This window comes from Mustela putorius, unplaced genomic scaffold (assembly GCF_011764305.1).
Source record: "Mustela putorius furo isolate JIRA1106 unplaced genomic scaffold, ASM1176430v1.1 tig00537227_pilon_pilon_pilon, whole genome shotgun sequence".
NCBI lineage: Eukaryota > Metazoa > Chordata > Mammalia > Carnivora > Mustelidae > Mustela > Mustela putorius.
Window position 1 is genome coordinate 13,782,171 of NW_025422368.1, and position 19,166 is coordinate 13,801,336.

Consider the following 19,166-nt stretch of genomic DNA (forward strand, 5'->3'; position numbering starts at 1 on the left):
CTATAAAATTATGTGCTTAGATTAGATCTCCTCCACAAAACCTATTAGTTATACTATCCCATATCCATAACTATGTATATAAATGCCCATACTGTGTGGCTTCAGGGTAGAAACAAGTCTAGCCTAACAAATATTTTCAAGATAAATGTGTTACTTATAATTAATAAAATATCTACTTATTTTGCATTCCCATGCATGAAACTGAAACAATAAAAATAACCTCAAAGACACAATGTTTTTATATCTAAATTCATATTTTATTTTAAGGATAATTTTGTAATTTAGCCCAGAGACTCATGAGAGTCTCTTGAACTCAAGAGAAAATGAGTTAGATTAGGATTAAATTTATATATATTATTATAACTTCTTATAACAATAGAATGTTGTTTTTCTTTTGAGAACAAAAACTATGAAAATCAATCTTGTTGAATGACAACCTTCAATTAAGTTAGCTGACATTGACACACTAGAGCTCCAATTTCCCCATCAATCACTTGTGTTGTCTTCATGGAACCATTTCACAGGTGAAATTCAAATTCGTTGGTGTTTGGTTAATTTTTTAATCTTATTCTTTGTATCGGACTAGAAATAGTTAGTATACTTTTCTGAACCATCTGAAGCAGAAAAACCCATTGTTACCTTAAAAGTTATATTTTATATCATAAATTTCCCAAATATAACACAACATAAAAAAACCACATAAATCCCACAAAAAACTAGAAAGAGATATATTGATATAGATTACCTAATTTTAAGAAATTTGCTATATTACCTGGAATATAGATTTGAGACCACTGGAAAAAAGTGGTGCTTTCTAGAATTATGTATGAAAGCTCTCTGAATGTAGTTGATAGAGGAATATTATCTATAATATGTGAGTATGAGTTATCCAGATTGCTGCATATAAGAACATTTTATCTTCAAATGTGTATATTTAAGTTGTGCATGATTTTCATATAGCCTTATACATGCTTAATAGCATGATCACTTGTCATTGGACAATTGACCAATTGTCATTGGACAATTTTTTTTTAAGATTTTATTTATTTATTTGACAGACAGAGATCACAAGTAGGCAGAGAGGCAGGCAGAGAGAGAGGGGGAAGCAGGCTCCTTATTGAGCAGAGAGCCCATTGCAGGGCTCGATCCCAGGACTCTGGGAGCTGAAGGCAGAGGCTTTAACCCACTGAGCCACCCAGTCATTGGACAATTTTTAAGTGGATAATATGAAATGGCATTGGCATTATCTGTGCAGGAAAGAGGGAGTGGATTATTTGCATATATTTGAGAAAACTTACTATCAATTTGGACACTAAACAACTCTATTTTAATAACTTACATGCCAATATTTCTGTTAACATTCCTGCATTTTGTTAATAACCTTATATTAGAGAATTCTCTATCAGTACAGGGTCACAGATGCTCATCTATAATCTAGTTTGATACTCCATTGTAATAAAAGAGCAGTGAAGTACATTACTTGTAAACTGGGAAAGGGCTGGCTCGTGCCCTACAGTTTAGTGAAACTTTTCCTTCTGGTGATTCCTCTGGATAAATGGTATTGATTGGCTGCTCTTCAAAAATTGGTCCAAATCCTTTATCTTCCTCAGAAACTACAAGAAAAATAAAATTATTTTACAATGTACTCTTTTATAAGTCAAAGAAAATTTGGATACATTTATAAAGGTTTTGGGAAAATGTTAGAAACATCAAATCTCCATTTCCACTTGAAATAAAGATATTTGCCTCCATAATCCTGAGGAAAACATTCAGGTGCTTTATTCAAAATCCTTTTCTGTCCATCTCTCATTATTTCTCCCAAGGCACCCAGTGTTGTCATGCTTAACTACTTATAGACCCTCAAACAAGTCAGGCCTTCATGTCCCTGAGACTTCACAACATAGATTTTCCCCTTTCTGGAATCACCATCTCATTTTTCTCCTCCTCTCAAAACTCAGTGTTTATGACTCAGCCATGGTTAGTTCCTTCAGAAAGCTTCCTCTCACCCCTCCTCACTTTAGCTGGTCCTCATTTGTGTTCTCATGACTTCTCACACAGCTTAGGGTACTTAGCACACCTTCTGGGATTCTTGGTACAATCGTCTGTTCCGTGAGACTGTAAGTGCTTGGAACAGGTGGCTGTGTCCATAACCTCCCAGCTAGCTGCCAAGCGGTCTACAGCACAATGGGTGCTTAATGAGTTTTTGATAAGAGAATGGATGAATTTCTAGAAGCTCTGGGAAATTAGTCTCTTGTTTGTTTTATTTTTTCTAAACATGTGACCAGCATCTGTACTCAGTAATATCTAGGACAGTCAATAAACAAATTATTGGGATCTGACCAACTGGTTCAGAATACATCACAAGCAAACCCAAGTTGGGAAGCAGCTGTTTCTCTGGAAAGAAACAGTGATGCTTCACAGCGGGATGCAGAGAAGAGAATCACTCGTAGGATATCAGTGCAGCAGCATTTACAGAGAAGACCTTAGAGCCATATGCCCCACATGAATTAATACTAGCATGTGTGGCTAGGGAGGAGGATATTCCTAATAAGATCATTAAACTGTCTCTGCTAGAGGAAAAGCTATGGTTCACTCCTCCATGTATTTTTGGAGAGAGTTTATAAGGCAAACAGCACAGACGTTTTGTCTGCTCCGACACAACCTTGAAGATGAGAGCTTTGTTTCAACTTCTATTAATGAGCAGTTTCATTGTACCATTTAAATCTTGCCTCCGTACTGTTTACAAGGCCTTTGGAAAAATTATTTAACTCTCTAGACCTCAATATCACCCTTTACAAAGTGAGAATAATAATAAAATCTATCCCATTAGACACTGTGAGAATTATTTTGAAGCAATGCATATAAGACAGTAGTGTACCTGGCTCACAGTCAGCATTCAGTAAATACTGATTGTGTCAACGTTCTTTGGAACTTGCCAATCCTTTCAAAATTTGATTTATGTATCTTAAGCCTATCTTATCATATGTATGTATATGTATATTTATATGTATATGTGTATCAACTCATAAAATTTCTGAAAGGAAGAGGCCATGTTTTACTCACTTTTGTTGTTCTGGTGTTATTAGTGTTGTATGGACCGATATTTGTATACATGCAGGTGATCAGTAAAATCCTCAAGTTAGTTTCTTCTAGTATGAAGCATTGATTTTTCTAAACTTGCCTGAAATATTTCAAGGAGAGATGCCTCATTTTTAGTTTGGAATTTGCTGATATTGCCATTCAAGAATTTACAGACCTCAGTTCCTTCCCTATTACTGCCCTATTTCAGAGAGCAAATTGCTGGATCAAAATCAAAGGAACTGGAGAAACAGATTTAGTTTCACCAATGCCCTTCCCCTAACTATTGTTTTATGCAGGCCATTTGTTCTATGTGGAGTCAACATCTAAAAAAAGAAAAGAACAGGCACACATGCCCAAAGGGCCCACAAGCCTAAGACCACCATAAATAAGATAAAAAATTCGAGGTGTTCACAGAAGCCCTCTGCTAAGGATTTTGAACGTCCTGCTGTGAGCAGTGCCTAGTTCCGTATCCTTCTCAAAGTTGTAAGAGCCAAAAATGCATACAGTGTTTTCTGCTTCACTTCTAATAATTTTCCTGATGATGCCCAATATTTCCTGGCCTTTTAGGATATAACCGCACACCAGGGGAAATGAAGAATGAATCCCAAAACACTGACAACTATAGACTTTCACTTGGATGTCGGCTCTAGATTTTCGATCTCTGAAGGAAATGACCTTGTCCTTATCTACGATAAAAATCATATGCCATTTTTCTTCCCATTTGAACAACTTTATAAGCTCTTCCTTGAGTCTCTCCCAATTGCACAGCTTTTCTGATTGGAACAATTTAGTAACACCTGCTAATCTGGAGATTCTGTTGTTTCTTCCCAATTCACATGAAAATGTTTAAAAAGACAAGCAGAGAAGTGCAATTTTATCAAAATATTTAGATTCCCTTCTTGAAGACAAGATGACTTCTATTCCAACTCTAACCCTGATCAATAACAATGTTACTGTGAAATTTTTCAATTTTTAAAAACTTAAGTAGACCAGATATTTAGAGGGTAAAAAATAAATATTTAGAGAAGCTTTAAGCTCATAAGTGTCTTCTGAGTACATTGCATTTATATAAAAATCCTGATGATGAGTTCTTAGACACAATACAAAAAGTATGATCCATTAAAGAAAAAAAAAAGCTGGATTTTATTAAAATCAAAAAATTATGTTCTGTGAAAGACACATTCAAGAGAATCTCAGGTATTCAAGTTTAGGGTTTTTCCTTTGGGTTATTTCCAACTTGTATTCCACAAGCAGCAAATTGGAGAGACTTGTAACTAACAAAATCCCTGTTTTATTTAGTAATAGGGATTTATTAGTGATTGCACACTATTTACAAAATTTGTCCTCATCTCAAAGGTGCAGGGTTGTGTTAGTTAGAACCTCTTTAACATTATTGTATTTCCAATGTAGAAATAGCCAGTTCCAGGCTGTCTAGCATCTACTTCCACAGTACCCTCTGGCAGTGCCATTAGAGAAGTTGTAATAACCCTAAATTCACAATTTATAATTTCATTAGCTTTCATGAAACAACTACTTTTTTTTTTTATAAGATTTTATTTATTTATTTGACACAGAGATCACAAGTAGGCAGAGAGGCAGGCAGAGAGAGAGAGGAATAAGTATTATACTGCTCTCTGAGCAGAGAGCCTGATGCGGGGCTCCATCCCAGGACCATGGGATCATGATCTGAGCTGAAGGCAGAGGCTTTACCCCACTGAGCCACCCAGGCGCCCCTGAAACACTGAAGTAGTTATGTTCATACACATTGGCCTCATTATTTAAAGTACTGTATTGCACCTTCAAATTCAACAAAGACATAAGCAGACATCTACTTAAGGGTTGAGATTAGATCAGTAGATTTGCATATTTTAATTAAATGTATAGTCTTAAATATTTCATTTCATGGGGTGTCTTTTAATTTTAAGGCATATGCTTTTAAGACAAATGTTGGTCAGCTTTTAGAAGACTGAGGGTGTTTTAAGTAGCTTCTTCAACTTAATCATATGCATTAAAAATAATTTAATTTTTTCTAGAAAAGATAACAGCAATGAAATTTGCCATTGAAAATAATGGAATGTCACATAATAATAATAATGAGACCATATCTTTTGCCAAGTAATACCTCAAGGGGCATATGTAAAGACTTTGTGGGTGAACTGCATTGACATTTATATACCAAACTGGGTAATATTAGTGCCCCATGTTATTTTTGTTTCCTATGACAAGAAGTCTTTATAAAATATATGTATATACTTCTTCATACTCCACTTCCATCTGGCCTTTATAGGAACAGACAGTGAAACATTCGGGGGATAAAAACATGAAGCTAATTTCCACCAAAATACTGGATTTATTTTTCACATTGAGAGAACATTGCACTTAAGATAGTTCCCCTGGATCATTCTCTAGATCAAAAAAGTGGAATAGGACACACTTCACATTATGGTAGTACTTCTCGTTTTATTTCACAAATATGTGTTTTATGCTTTTATAAAATGGTCTGGCCTAAATAAAACAATGTATTCCATTAGATGGTTTAGCAATTACTCTATGTATTTTATTTGGGGAATGTATTTGGACCCTTGAAAGATAAACGACTCAAAAACAAGCATCTGAATTGCATGGGTATGCTCAGTGAACCTCTGAATGTTACCCTCATAACCCCCTTGAAGAGTATCTGAGCTCATCACTCTGTTCTCCGAGCTAGGGCACTCGGGTGAGGGGAAAATAAATTTCTGGGAGAATACAAGGCTCAGAAAAAGATGCATTAATGCAAGCATTACACTCTCAGCCAACAGAAAATATATCCTTCTTACTGCTTTTTTCTGCAGCTGTGGAAGTAATTAGGTGATAAATTATGGTGCTTTGGATGTATTATGGGGTTACAGGGCACACGAAACAAAAAATAGGTATTATGTTTCAGAAAAATAAGATTACTTTTTAAATACGTGCCCTTTTTCTTACTGGGTAGATTCTTCTAAAAAGGAGCACAAAATTATAGATGGCTTGTCCAGCTAATTAAAGGCAGCATTTCAAATCACTCTTTCTTTTGACCTGCTTTTAATGCCATTTCACCAGTTTTCTACCACATAATGGTAATCTTTTGGAGACGTAAGTTCATTTCTTAAATTTGATCATGAAGATTAACAAGAAAGGATGAAATCGTATAGGATTATTTGTTGTTAAATTCACAAATGTAAACAATAGGCAAAAACTACTGCTTTTTTCTGTACCATTTTCAGTTCCATTAGTAACATAATCAGTTTTATTATTTAAAATTTATTATTTAAAATTATTATGGTATTACTTCACCTTTCACTATGTGGAGATGGTCCACTGTAATCTTGCTATTCTATTTTATTTTTGAAAATTGAAAGTATATTTATGACTTGTACTTGAGAGATTTTTTTATTCATTTTATATCTATTTTGAAACAAATTCTATTTCTCATTCTGTAACATGTCATCTCAATCTGTTATGTTATAAAAACATTATTCTGCATAAGGATGTTTTAAGAGTCGTCTCAGGAAAAAAACTATTAGAAAAAAAAAACAACAAAAAATAATTTGAATGGAGTTGAATACTGGGATTTTTACAATATTTACAATGTTGCAATAATTATGGGATAGTGAGTGTTACAAGTCTCTTGAAACACAATAAATTCTCTAAGTCAGACACTATTTAAATTGTCTCAAAAGATCATTTTTCCTCCTGTCTTCTCTGTCAACCATTCCCCACTAATAAGGAAACAGGATGTTTAGGGCTTGGACGTTGAATACTCAGGTGTTGTGATCCTTTAGGGTCTTGGGTAATAATACGTGATTCTGCAGTAATTTTCCATAACTAAAATACAAAGGAATTGCTTTGAAGAACTCATAGCAATCAAATTTCTAGAACAAAAACTGGGGTCATGTTAGCAGAAAGACTGACTACATTTACCCTTGCATGGCTTTACCTGCCCAAGAGCCTATCATCTGGTGGCAGCCACTTCCTTGCCAGAAGGTCCACAGCTAGGGCCTCCAAATACTGTGTTTTCTTTAACTGTCAGGCATCTTGCCACACCGACTTCATGTATACCCCACTATGTGGCATACTCCACTTGAAGACCCTACTTTTATCACTTCACCTTCTAGGCTATCTCTAGTCTCTTTTAATTGATAACAGTAACTGTATCACAAAATAATGATAAGCTAGTGAATGCTATAAAATCATAATTAGAGATAGAAAAATGCTATATGAATGAAAATAATGCTAAGTAATTGAAGGGATCCTAACTGAAAAAAAATCATGAAAATCTGGGTAAAGTACTATAAGTACACAGGAAATTCTGTATCTGCTCTCTCCAGAATTTTAGTTTTCCTTGGTATTTGCTTGAAATATTAGCGTCATATGATAATCCCATTCTATCAATTAATGATTATTTCATCCCCTAATTCCCATAGAATAAGTATTATACTGCTATTTTATCTCTTCCCCTTGTTTTTGTCACTAAATTACAAAGGAATTAAAGAGATATTTTTTTCATTTTAGGTTAGGGTAGGTAAAATTGGTACTGAGATAGCTGTATCTTATTATTAAAATAAGAAAGACCATAATTGAGAAAAGCTTCTAAAATAAAGATTTACTATCACATACTTAGTTACTAATTAAATATCTGAACATTACATGTTCACTATATGGAACTTAGTTGTATTCATTCTTTTATCTCAATAGGACACAAGTTGATTTCATTCAATCCAAAAAATAAAAAAGGAAGAAATTTTTAAGAGACATGGAAAAGAATTGAGTTAAGGTTTGATGATTTTTTTTAATAAGCCTTGGTGTACTTTATTTTTTTTTTTTTTTTTTTTTTTTTAATATTTCATTCATTTGACAGAGAGAGATCACAAGCAAGCAGAGAGGAAGGCAGAGAGAGAGAGGAGGAAGCAGGCTCCCTGCTGAGCAGAGAGCCCGACGCGGGACTCGATCCCAGGACCCCGGGATCACGACCCGAGCCGAAGGCAGCGGCCCATCCCACTGAGCCACCCAGGCGCCCCGGTGTACTTTATTTTTAAAATAAAAATATCTATGTATTTTTAATGTATATATTTTATTTAAAATTAGTCACATAGGCTATTATGATTATTATATAGTAATAGTTAAAAACTATTATATATCCAAGATAATATATTATATAGAATTCTCCCATTCATAAGTGGGGAAATAAACCCAAAACCTCAATTCCCACTCACTTATGTGATGTGTCAGATACTGTTGTGACTCACCAGTGCCCGTCCTCCCCTTCCACCCTGATGATAAAGGTCAGATATGCTCAAGGATCAAAACCTCCCTCACATGACTCAGAAGTACAGGTTGACAGTCATTAATGCCACTATATTACTCCTTCCTATGACAAGCTTGGTGGTAAATTTGCAAGCCAACTCTGGACATTGAGGTGTTCAGAGGTCTATTAAGGAGGTCTCTTGCTTTTAAAAAGAAATAGATATGAGAAAAAACATACACCTCTTTTACCTGTAGATGTTATGTCTACACATAATATCTGCAACTACAGCATGATTTGCAATAGGTTGAGTAAAAAGCCTGAGAGTTGACCACTGGGTTCACAATAGGTACATCACAGTGACATGGACAAGGCATTTTGGTTGAAGGTTGACGTGAAAGTTTGATTGCAGTAGGGTTCAAAGGAAAATATGAGTCAGAGAATTTGAAGACAGAAAGAATAGTCTTTTTTGGGGGGGGGGTAATACTAATGAAAAGAAGAATAGATAAGAAGGATATTAGCTATAAGGTATGGGGTTTGCAGAGAAATGATTTTTTAAATGAGAGAGAATACTGGAGAATGTTTGCATGTTGACAGCAATAATCCAGTAGAGGGAGAATCTGATGATGAGAAGACACAGGGGACAATTGCTGGGGCAATGAACTTAAATAAACCAGATGGGATAGGATAGGTGTACAAGTATAGGGTTTAGTATGGTGATATCATATATGAAACATTAGGAAGACAGAGTGTATGGGCATAGATGTAGGAGGAGAGTAAACGTGGTAGTGTCAACTTACGGAATTTATCTTCAAGTTGTCTCTCATACCTTTGTGTAATAGGAAGCAAAGTAAAGAGGGCAAGAAGCTGTTGGAGTTTTAAAGGGAGGGAAGCAACTATGACATGATCTAGGAAAATGAGAAAAATGAATTCACTGGGGAAGTGGATTATGTTTGCTGGGCAGTACCAGCTGCTCATTTGAAGTTAGCAGTTATGAATTTAACTTGATGTCAGTCAGCATACATGAGTTTTTTTGTTTTTTGTTTTTTCTTAGTAACAATTAGCTGGGTGGTCAAAAAGTTTTGGAATATTTAGATATTTTAAAACTCTTCTCTCATCATAGATTCACAATACTTTTCTCTTGGTGTAATATTGTGTCCCCACAAAAAGATATGTTGAAGTCCTAATCCTTGGCAAATCAGAATGGGACCACATTTGGAAATAGGATGTTTATAGAAGCAATCAGGTTAAAATGAGGTCATAAGTGGGCCCTAATCCAATATGACTAGCAACTTCAAAAAGAGGTAAATTCAGACACAGAGGCAGACATGGGAGGAAGACATACACATGAAGACAGAGGTAGATGTTGGAGTCATGCTGCTGCAAGCCAAGGAATGTCCGAAGCTACTCAAAGCTGGGAGAGGCAAGGAAGAAGCCTTCTCCTACCAGTTACCGAGGCAGCAAGACTTCCTAACACCTTGCTATAGACTTCTAGCTTCCACAACTATGATATAATTCAATTTCTGTTGTTATAAGCTACCCAGTTTGAGGTCCTTTATCCAGCAGTCCAAGGAAGTAATACATGTATTACACTTACTAAATGAGAAGTACAAATACTTATCCCTTAAAGTTAATAATAAGCTATTAAACTTTTATGAATTAGTCTTTCCCAAATTTATTTGACAATAAAGTCCTTTTTAACGTAAATCCTACTAATATCCTGTAGAACAAGCATTTACTGAAATGCTTGGAGAAATACTGACTTAATACAGCCTACACTTCCTTACCTCTTTACTTTTATTTGTTCCACTTCTTTTATTTGGAAGTAGCTCCATTTCTAAGTTTTTGAAATACTTCAGGACTTCCTTCCTACTACTCCCAACATTAACTATTCCTTAGTTGCTCAAAGTAAATCTTTTAAAATGCTCAGTATATGTTTTCTTATAAATTTGTTGCCTACTTATCTTATTTCCTAGTATATGGTAAGCTTCTTGAAGTCAAAGAACCTATCTTTATATAGTGTACGTGCAGTGATCCATAACTCATAGGTGGAAACAGAAGTGGCTTTGGTGGAATTCATGCTAAGACTTTCCTTTCCCATAATCCTCATGGCAACCTACAAATGGAAGTTCTTCTGACCCACACTAGCATGAAGACCCCTGATTTGGCATGCAAGTTGTAGCCCTGGTTGCTCAGTGATTCTTTTCAATTTTGTAAGTTTCGAGTCTTAATATGTTCACTGAGTACCTGTGACATAGATGACTGTTTTAGAAACTCTCATATTCTTTTTTTTTTTTAGTTCTCACAAGGATCTTGTAATTTTTACATATGGGGAAGTCGAGGATCATAAAAGGTGAATAATTTGTACAAGATCACATCACTAGTGAATACCAGGTTGACTATGCAAATCCCAGCTGTTCTTACTCTAGACTCTATTTTCTCCAGTATCCCATGCTGCCTCTATTTCTGGCAAGAAATGTTCAGTGGTTGAAGTAGAATCTAAATGAGCAGAATTAACAGTTATATTTAATAAATCATAAACAATAAATTCTGCAACATCTTTGGAGTCCTAATTAAACTGAATCTTAAGGTTCTGAGGTCACTAACTTTAGTTCTATCTTTTCAGCAAAGCAAGAGACATTCAAAAGTAAGTTAGGTGTTTACAATATTTAAAATATTGCTTCAAAATTTAATAGTATAAAATTGTTACAAAGCACGCAAGGAAAAAAAATACAGGCCACATGGAATATTTTCTATTGGCTACGATCCTTTAATAACATATTTGTTTGTGGTATATCCACTGAGTTCACTCGGGCAGTCAAACAAGTTGTCTTATGACCCCAGATAAACCATCTCACAAAATCCCCAAGTGATCTAATATTAACCATTTGCCTTTAAGTTTAGAGAGTTAATAGCTTAAAAGAGAGGTGAAATATGTTTCATTTGAGAAAAGCTATTTTTAAAAACTTACCCTTTCATCAACTTACCTCCATGACCATATCTTCTGTACCACGTAAACTCTAAAATAAAAGATAAAGCAATCTTAATCCCAAATCAGCTTTCAAGTTGTGGTTTCAAACATTAATCAAATAACTGAGATACTAGTTAATGAAATGACATTAGTGGACCTTTATTATTACAGTTGATGTATCATCACATGTTTGCAAGTACTTATTTCATGTCTTTGCATCTTATAGTTGCATTAAAATTTGTGGTCTATATATAAATATGCATGTAACTGTGTGGATAATTCCTGTGGCTATAGCAATGTCATTAAAATTCTCAAGCATTGATGAAAATTATTATATTTTATGAATTCTGAAGTCATAATAATAAAAAATACTCCCCAAAATAAAATAGCATTTTTATTGCCTTAATAATAAACAAGAAATGCAGTAGGATGCCTAGCAGGTTCATCACTGAAACAATCAATGAGGACTAATAAATGAAGGATAAGATCCATCTGCATCTTGAACTTCATTAACAGCTCAACAAGTATTTACTGAGTTAAGGTTATTGAGATGAAAGTATTAGAAAAATTGATTGTTAGAAAACATGCTGCTTCCAGATAAAAATATAATGCATCTCTCCCTGTAAGAAATATTTCTGAATCCTTACTTGTCTTTGAAAGATAGAGTTATAGTATTTGTCCTAAAACTAGAGCACTTTCAAAACTGCTTTGTTGTCTTTAATGCCCTTAACACACTGTAGATTATCTTAAAACTGTTTTTCACAAGACTGACCAACAAGTAATGAAAATTAAATTTTATTAACTTATAAATAAATAAATTAAAAACAAAGATAACAAATGTTTAAAACTCATTACTTTCTAATTATTTTACTACATTCTATTTTTATTTAGTGAAAATACAATATAATGGTGAGCTGTTGTATACCTTTTCCAATAGCACATTAAATTATGTTAATTTGTCAAGGTTGGCCATAGTGGGGATATTTACTCCCTGGCAACTGAAGAATGCTACACAGTAGGGTTATTTTTCCTCTCCCAGAGGTCCACATTTTAAACATTTACCAGCTTACCACTAAATAAGACTGATTAAATCTTGTGAAATTGTACTTGAAAATAAAAAGAAAAACAGGGTTGACTTTAATATATATTTATACATCTGACACAGATGTCAAAAACATTAATTTTAACTTCATGTACCAGATTTAATAAAGTGAATACACACATATTGATTATATTGACATAATTTACGAGACTACATAAAGGATATTTCTTTTTTTTAAAAAACATCTTAATTTCATGTTTTCAGCGTTCCAAGATTCATTGTTTATGCACCACACCCAGTGCTCCCTGCAATACATGCCCTCCATAGTACCCACCACCAGGCTCCCCAACCCCCAACCCCCTTCTCCTCCAAAACCCTGTTTGTTTCTCAGAGTCCACAGTCTCTTGTGCTTTGTCTCCCCCTCTGATTTACCCCGATTTACTTTTCCTTTCCTTCTCCTAATGTCTTCCATGTTATTCCCAAAGGATATTTCTTACCTGCTAAACAGGCTGTAAAAGATAGTATCACAAGGTGACCGACCAGCAACCACATTTTCATCTTGTATGTATAAATATTTGTTTTTATTTTCCAAAAAAGCTTTAGCTTTATGGTAGCTGGATAATAAACACCTGCATCAAAAACAGAAGAAAAGGGGTGGGGAAAGGAAGGGAAAAGGATAGGATAGAAAGAAAAAAAAAGGAAAGGTAAATGCTCCTCATTTGGGGTCTACAATATTATCGATTTCATTTTATGTTTCTTGTTTATAGAATAAGTTTTAGTTTATTTAAATATATTTGTAAGCACATGTTTTATGAAGCAAGTAGACTTGGTATCAGAGGGTTATCACCTGACTCCAGGGTTGACACTGTAGGAACATGAGCAAGTCACTCAATTGGTGTCTTCTACTTTTTAACTCTATCAATTGAACCTGACAGTACTTTTTGTACAAATGGCATAGTTGTAAACATTTCCAAATCAATCAATTTAATTTGAAGATCAAATTTAACTGAAGGACTGGTAGGAAGAACCAATTAAAGATATTATGGTTGTTTTTCTTTCAAATATTATTATAATTAGTGATAAATTACTAATGTACTAAATAATGAACATCATGGTTTTTTGTCGTGGTTCTTCATTTTGTCAAAGTTTTCACAAACAGCACATATAGAAATACCCTGGGTATTTGTCATGAAATGTTTCCCCATTAATGGCAACACTTATACTATCCCAACCATTTTAAAGTGTACAGTTCACTGGTATTGTGTAAATTCATATTGCTGAGCCACCATTACCACCACCCAACACCACAGGTTTTTACATCTTTCAAAACTGAACCTCTTATACAATAACTCATCAGATTTTCTCCTCTAAGCCCAATATCTCCTCCTCCAAGTCCCTGGCAACCGACAGTCCTCTCTATTTTTCACCTCCTCTTTTTCCCACACCCCAGTATCTGATAAACTCCATTCTACTCTCTGTTATTATGACTTCAAATTTTCTCGTCCGTTCTTCAGCTTGCAACTTACGGCAAGTTGTTCAATCTCTGACCCTAGTTTCCTTCATGTGTAAAATACGGAAAGAACGACTATTTCATAGGACTATTCTAAGACTTGTGTGACATTGTGCATGTGAAATATTTACTATGAAAACTATTTAATAAATATTAATTTTTTATTCTGCAAGGCCATAGGCCCATAAGGTCAGGGGACATGTCTCTTGTTCATTGTTGCTTTTATAATGCCTGGCACATAGAAGTTCTCAATATACATTTACTGAACTGAATAAATGAAGGAATGAATGGACCACCCAATAACTATTCCAAAGCATTTGCCATAAACAAACCGAAATTTAACTTTAACTCCTTAAAATAAGGGTAGGATGGTGAAAATAAATAACAAGGAATGCCTTTTATTAGAGTTTTGTTCTTTGTTAGGGATTATTGCTACTTATAAACATAGTCTAAATATAGTCGTCTAACTAGCAATATTTTAAAGCATTTTTTAATATGCACTTCACTGAGTGTCGGAAGTCTGTCTTCTAATCTGAATATTCACGCTCGAGTCAGAAGGAAAAGTTTTCATTATTTTGAGCTTGTCTGTGTCATACCATGCTATCTTTTCCTTCACTCCAAAATATTGCCTATTTCAATAGGACACTGAGTCATCAGCCTGACAGCATGTAATTTATTTCATTTAATGGGTTTCTTGCTGTTCAAATATAAAAGCATCTTTCAGATCTTGTCCACACATTTGTTTTCTGCTAGAGACTTGTTCTATTGTGTCACCAGTTATCCTATCATTTGTGACTCCCTGATCACATTCCCTAAGCAGCGCTGCAGAAGAGAGAGGCAGAGAGGCTGAAATCCACTCCTGCTAATGCAGAAGAAACTGCTTTTCTTCCTTCTCTGGAGGACATACCATTCCGTTATTCACAGCTCTCTCCCCAGCCCCCACAGGCCTGAAAGTGCTGCAGCAAATGAAACAAATGAACAACTCTGACAGAGACGTGCCACTTACAGGAGCAGACCTTTTTCTTCTCAGTGGCTGAAAATACATAATGCTTACAAGCAGGAACCAAGGATGCATTCCTGTCCTTGAGGCCACACTGTGCTGGCCAGCTCCCTGAACTTGCTGCCCTTGAGCCCTGTGGCTTCTCTACTGGCGGCAGCATCCCCCAAACCATCACAGATCTCTAGGTGTCTAGTGACTGCTGTAACCCTGACATGTATTAGCACTTCCCCAATTTCCAAGGAAATTCAATTTCTTTTCTCCCCCATCCTTTATTAAATGTCTTAGTCACACATTAAAACAACATGTTACCATAAGACAACATAGTGTGGCACACTATATTCCTTCCTTGCTTTTCCTTCTTTTTTCCCACACTTGTCTTGTTCACTACTTCTCCCTTTCTAATTTAGACAATGCTAGTGTTCTCCTTTGAGTATTTTGGTCCATATCCAGATATTCAGTTTTCTGTTGTACAAACACTATCTAGCTCTTATGTTTAGTTCTGGCATAGGCTAATCCACATGTTATTTTAAAAAGCTTCAACAATACATTGGCAAGCATTTAGCCAACAACAATTATGTGCGAAGTATTCAGTACTGTTATATAATTAAAAGATTATATAATTAAGGCCAATGCAACTAATATTTCATTTAATTGATGGTCATACAATCATTTACTTTGACAGAGAACAAGATTTTACAAATACTGATAAAATATTAACATATATAATCAAATGGTCACATCTCTATTTTGGAAAGAAAAAAAGACATCTTGATCTACCCTCAACACAGTTTATGAAAAGCCATGTCAGGGTGCCTGGGTGGCTCAGTGGGTTAAAGCCTCTGCTTTCAGCTCAAGTCATGATCCCAGGGTCATGGGATGGAGCCCCCAACCCCCAATAGGGTTCTTTGCTCAGCAGGGAGTCTGCTTCCTCCCCTCTCTCTGCTTGCCTCTCTACCTACTTGTGATCACTGTCTGTCAAACAAATAAACAAAACAAACAAACAAACAAACAAAAACAAAAATAAAAAAGAAAAGCCATATCAAAAAGAATATTTACTTATGGCGTTCATACTATTTCTGAGAAACATTTGCTATACAGTATTATTTTCAGAAAACAGTTAAATGAAGTTTATTGGAATTGAATGCAGATTAATATAAGTGAAAAGACACCAATATCTCCTACTCTACGTTATAAGAGCAGGGGACATTTTATCCTCAGACTCATTTTCTGAAATTCTGCTTCTGCTATACAAGTCACTTAATCTCCCTGAGGAGTCAGTCACCCAGTCTGTATAATGGAAACCCAAGTTCCTTCTTCACAAGATTGTGAATACTAACACGTATATGGCTATGGATACGTGTGTGCATGTACATGTGTGTGTAAGTAAAAACCCTACTAACATGTACAAAACACAAATAAATATTAAAGTGGAATAAATTAAATTTTCCAGAAATAAAATTAGCTTTTGAATCTAAAAGACTAAAAGACACCACCCTTTTAGAAATGGGATATTATATATTTAAAAGTTAAGTCCATTAAACATCTTCATGTCAATATTCTATATCTCCGATTAATTTTCAGATGAAATCTAACTTAAACATCGGTGACACATCTCCCGCTCACTGAATAACTGCATACTTTAGACATTCATCTCCAGCCTCACACTGACTTCTTTAAACTCTGTCATCAAGTTAATATTATCTTCAACAGTTTTCCTGCAAAGTCAGGAACAATATTGTAGCAGCTTCCTGCTATGATCAAATATACTTAGCAAAACTTTCTGAAGAACTTGCTGTTCAAAGCCAAAGAGTAAGAGCACACATTCATGGAAAATACCCCATTTTCTGAAAATGAAAAGGAGAGAGTATCCATTCTCAGAACAGTCATCTATTGTTCCACTAGCAGGTAGAATATAATAGTCTTTAGACTGCAACCATCTTAGTCCCTGAAACAGCCCACCACTCGATTTTGTGTGAAGTATATGGAAAAGGAGGAGCGATACAGTAGATTTCAAAACATTTCAATAAATGTAACATCACCAGATTGTGAAACGTGACTGAAAGGCTTCTGAGAAAAAAAAAATTTTTAAGTGCTTTGAAGATACAGATATTAATTGAGTGCTGACAGCACAACCTGCATTGTATAGAACAATTGACTACTCACATTTTTAGATAATTAGATTTATGATTAAGCTAATTACCCATTTATTTTTAAAATCATGTAATACATGCAGAGAGACTTAAAAATAGTAGAACCCCTGCTTGTGATATTTATAGCACATTATTTTTCACAGGCTAATTTAAGCCAGTGATGTCATACAAGACTATAATTGACGAAGTCATGGTTATTCATAGAGGTAGTTTCAGGAAATCATCGCTTTTAGGTAGTAAATAGAAAGTCCTACATATATTTTGTCCCACATTTTAGGAGTGTATGTATATAAGGTTAGGTATCTCTTGAAATCTGAGAAAATGAAGAGAGGCCTTGCTGATTCCAAACTATCCCCTGCCTACCATCCCATGAAAATGACATGGTGCCAATTCTACCCAATTATTTTGCTTGAAATTATAAGATTGAGATACTAATGGAAAATGGAAATAGTGATCATGAGCAAATCAGGCAATATGATTTTCTAAGTATTTGCAATTCCAAGAATTACTGATTCAGTCAATGAACAAGGGAGGAGATGTTTTATCAAGCAAGATTTAAAACTCAAACATATATTTATGAGATTCCACTCAACTTCTTCCCTATCAGTGTATTAATAAGAATCCATTTATTAATCAAGGACAAATACATATTTTATTATACTTTGAATATAGTGCTGCTTTTGGCAAAGAATTACTATTCACAAAAACAGATGAATATCAAATAAAAGGTAAAATATGACAGGTGAGTTTTGGTACAAGTTTGGAAGGATACTGGGAAACAGAACTGATAATTGCTGTGTTGTCAATGATCTGCATAAAGGATCAGTGAAAGCAACTGAATGGATCCAAATAATGGGTAGGGATGTTGAAGATAACAAGGAAACCTCAGCTAATGGGTTAGTGCTTCCCAAAATACAGGCTAGGACCTACCTACCTTAACAGCACTTGGATGTACTTGTTAAGAAAATACAATTCTGAGAAACTCCCAAGAAAGTTAGAGTCTCTGGGGAAATAACCCAAGTATTTACATTTTAATCAAGCTTCCCAGGTAATGTGTAGGCATACAAAGTTCAAAAACTATTGTAGTAAGTATATTAAGTAAAGTTCAAAATATTTCCAACACTTAAAGAGAACAATCAAAAAAAAAAAAAAGAGAGAGAGAGAGAGAAAGAGAGAGAACAATCAAATGTGTGCTGAATTCATTGGGCCACATCTTGAACCAGTCCACTCTAAAAATCAGAAGGTATGCAACATTCAGCAACTCACCTCTTGAAATTATGTCTGCATGGTACTTTGTTGTGCCATTTGCTCTGGGTGAGAATTGAATATCCTGTATGTCTGCATCTGATTTATTTTATCATGCCATAATGAAAGAGGCATTTTGATATATCACTTTGACTAATACCTGGAAGGTTTCCTACTAAATGAGACCTGTTGGACTACAATGACATGACTGAATGTGCTGTTAACTTCTCTTGTTGCCCAACGGCAGTTCAAACTGATCTGAGATAGCTGTACTACTACAAAGAAATGTGTTCCATGATACCTTCCCTGTGATTCATATCTAACAATCCAGAACAGAATTTAATAAGTCTTTGACAGCAGAAAAAAAAAAAATTCCCATGCCAGCAAGACAGAACTTTCAAACTTCTTTGCTTTTTGCTCTTAGACATTCACAAAAGAGCAAAACCTGGGAAGAAACCATACCAGATTGAAACACTCACTCAACTTACACTGGGAGTTTTAAAGACTTCCTGGGCTGTAATCTCTCCTTTGTATGACTTTATTCCTTTATAGAGAAGGTCATGTCTAATAAAAAGGATTCACTGCTACTGCCACTCAGCTTTCTGAAGCTCCACGTGAAGCCATTCTCCATAATGCAGCTGCAAAGTTTCAGTATGTCAGCAGCTGCTTCTTGCTACACAGTATCTGTATATCTTGCATGTAAAAGAGCAGGTATTTATTCTATCCCACCAGTCTAAGGGCACATAAAATTTCCGACTGTCTTCTGACAAGAGTCCCACCCATGATTAAAGAACAAGGCTAATGATCTTATATCTCCTATTAGCTGTTTTTCAGGTTAAGAGATATATCACACAGAAGGGAAGAGTAGGATATAACCTTTGACATTCCATTTTTTTAAATAGGAGAG

General features: G+C 34.9%; 1 protein-coding gene across 4 annotated transcripts in view; it reads right to left on the reverse strand.

The window, feature by feature from the left end:
- Nucleotides 1–19,166, reverse strand: part of CNTN1 (contactin 1) — a 357,489-nt gene that overhangs the window by 148,628 nt on the left and 189,695 nt on the right. For all 4 annotated transcript variants that reach the window (XM_004765541.3, XM_004765542.3, XM_045072974.1 and 1 more), the window contains 3 exons: nt 12,852–12,983; nt 11,329–11,361; nt 1,481–1,613 (listed from right to left, as the gene is read on the reverse strand). In XM_004765541.3, coding sequence (XP_004765598.1) covers nt 1,481–1,613; nt 11,329–11,361; nt 12,852–12,912 — 227 coding nt within the window. In that variant the 5' untranslated portion in view covers nt 12,913–12,983. The remainder of the gene's footprint in view (nt 1–1,480; nt 1,614–11,328; nt 11,362–12,851; nt 12,984–19,166) is intronic.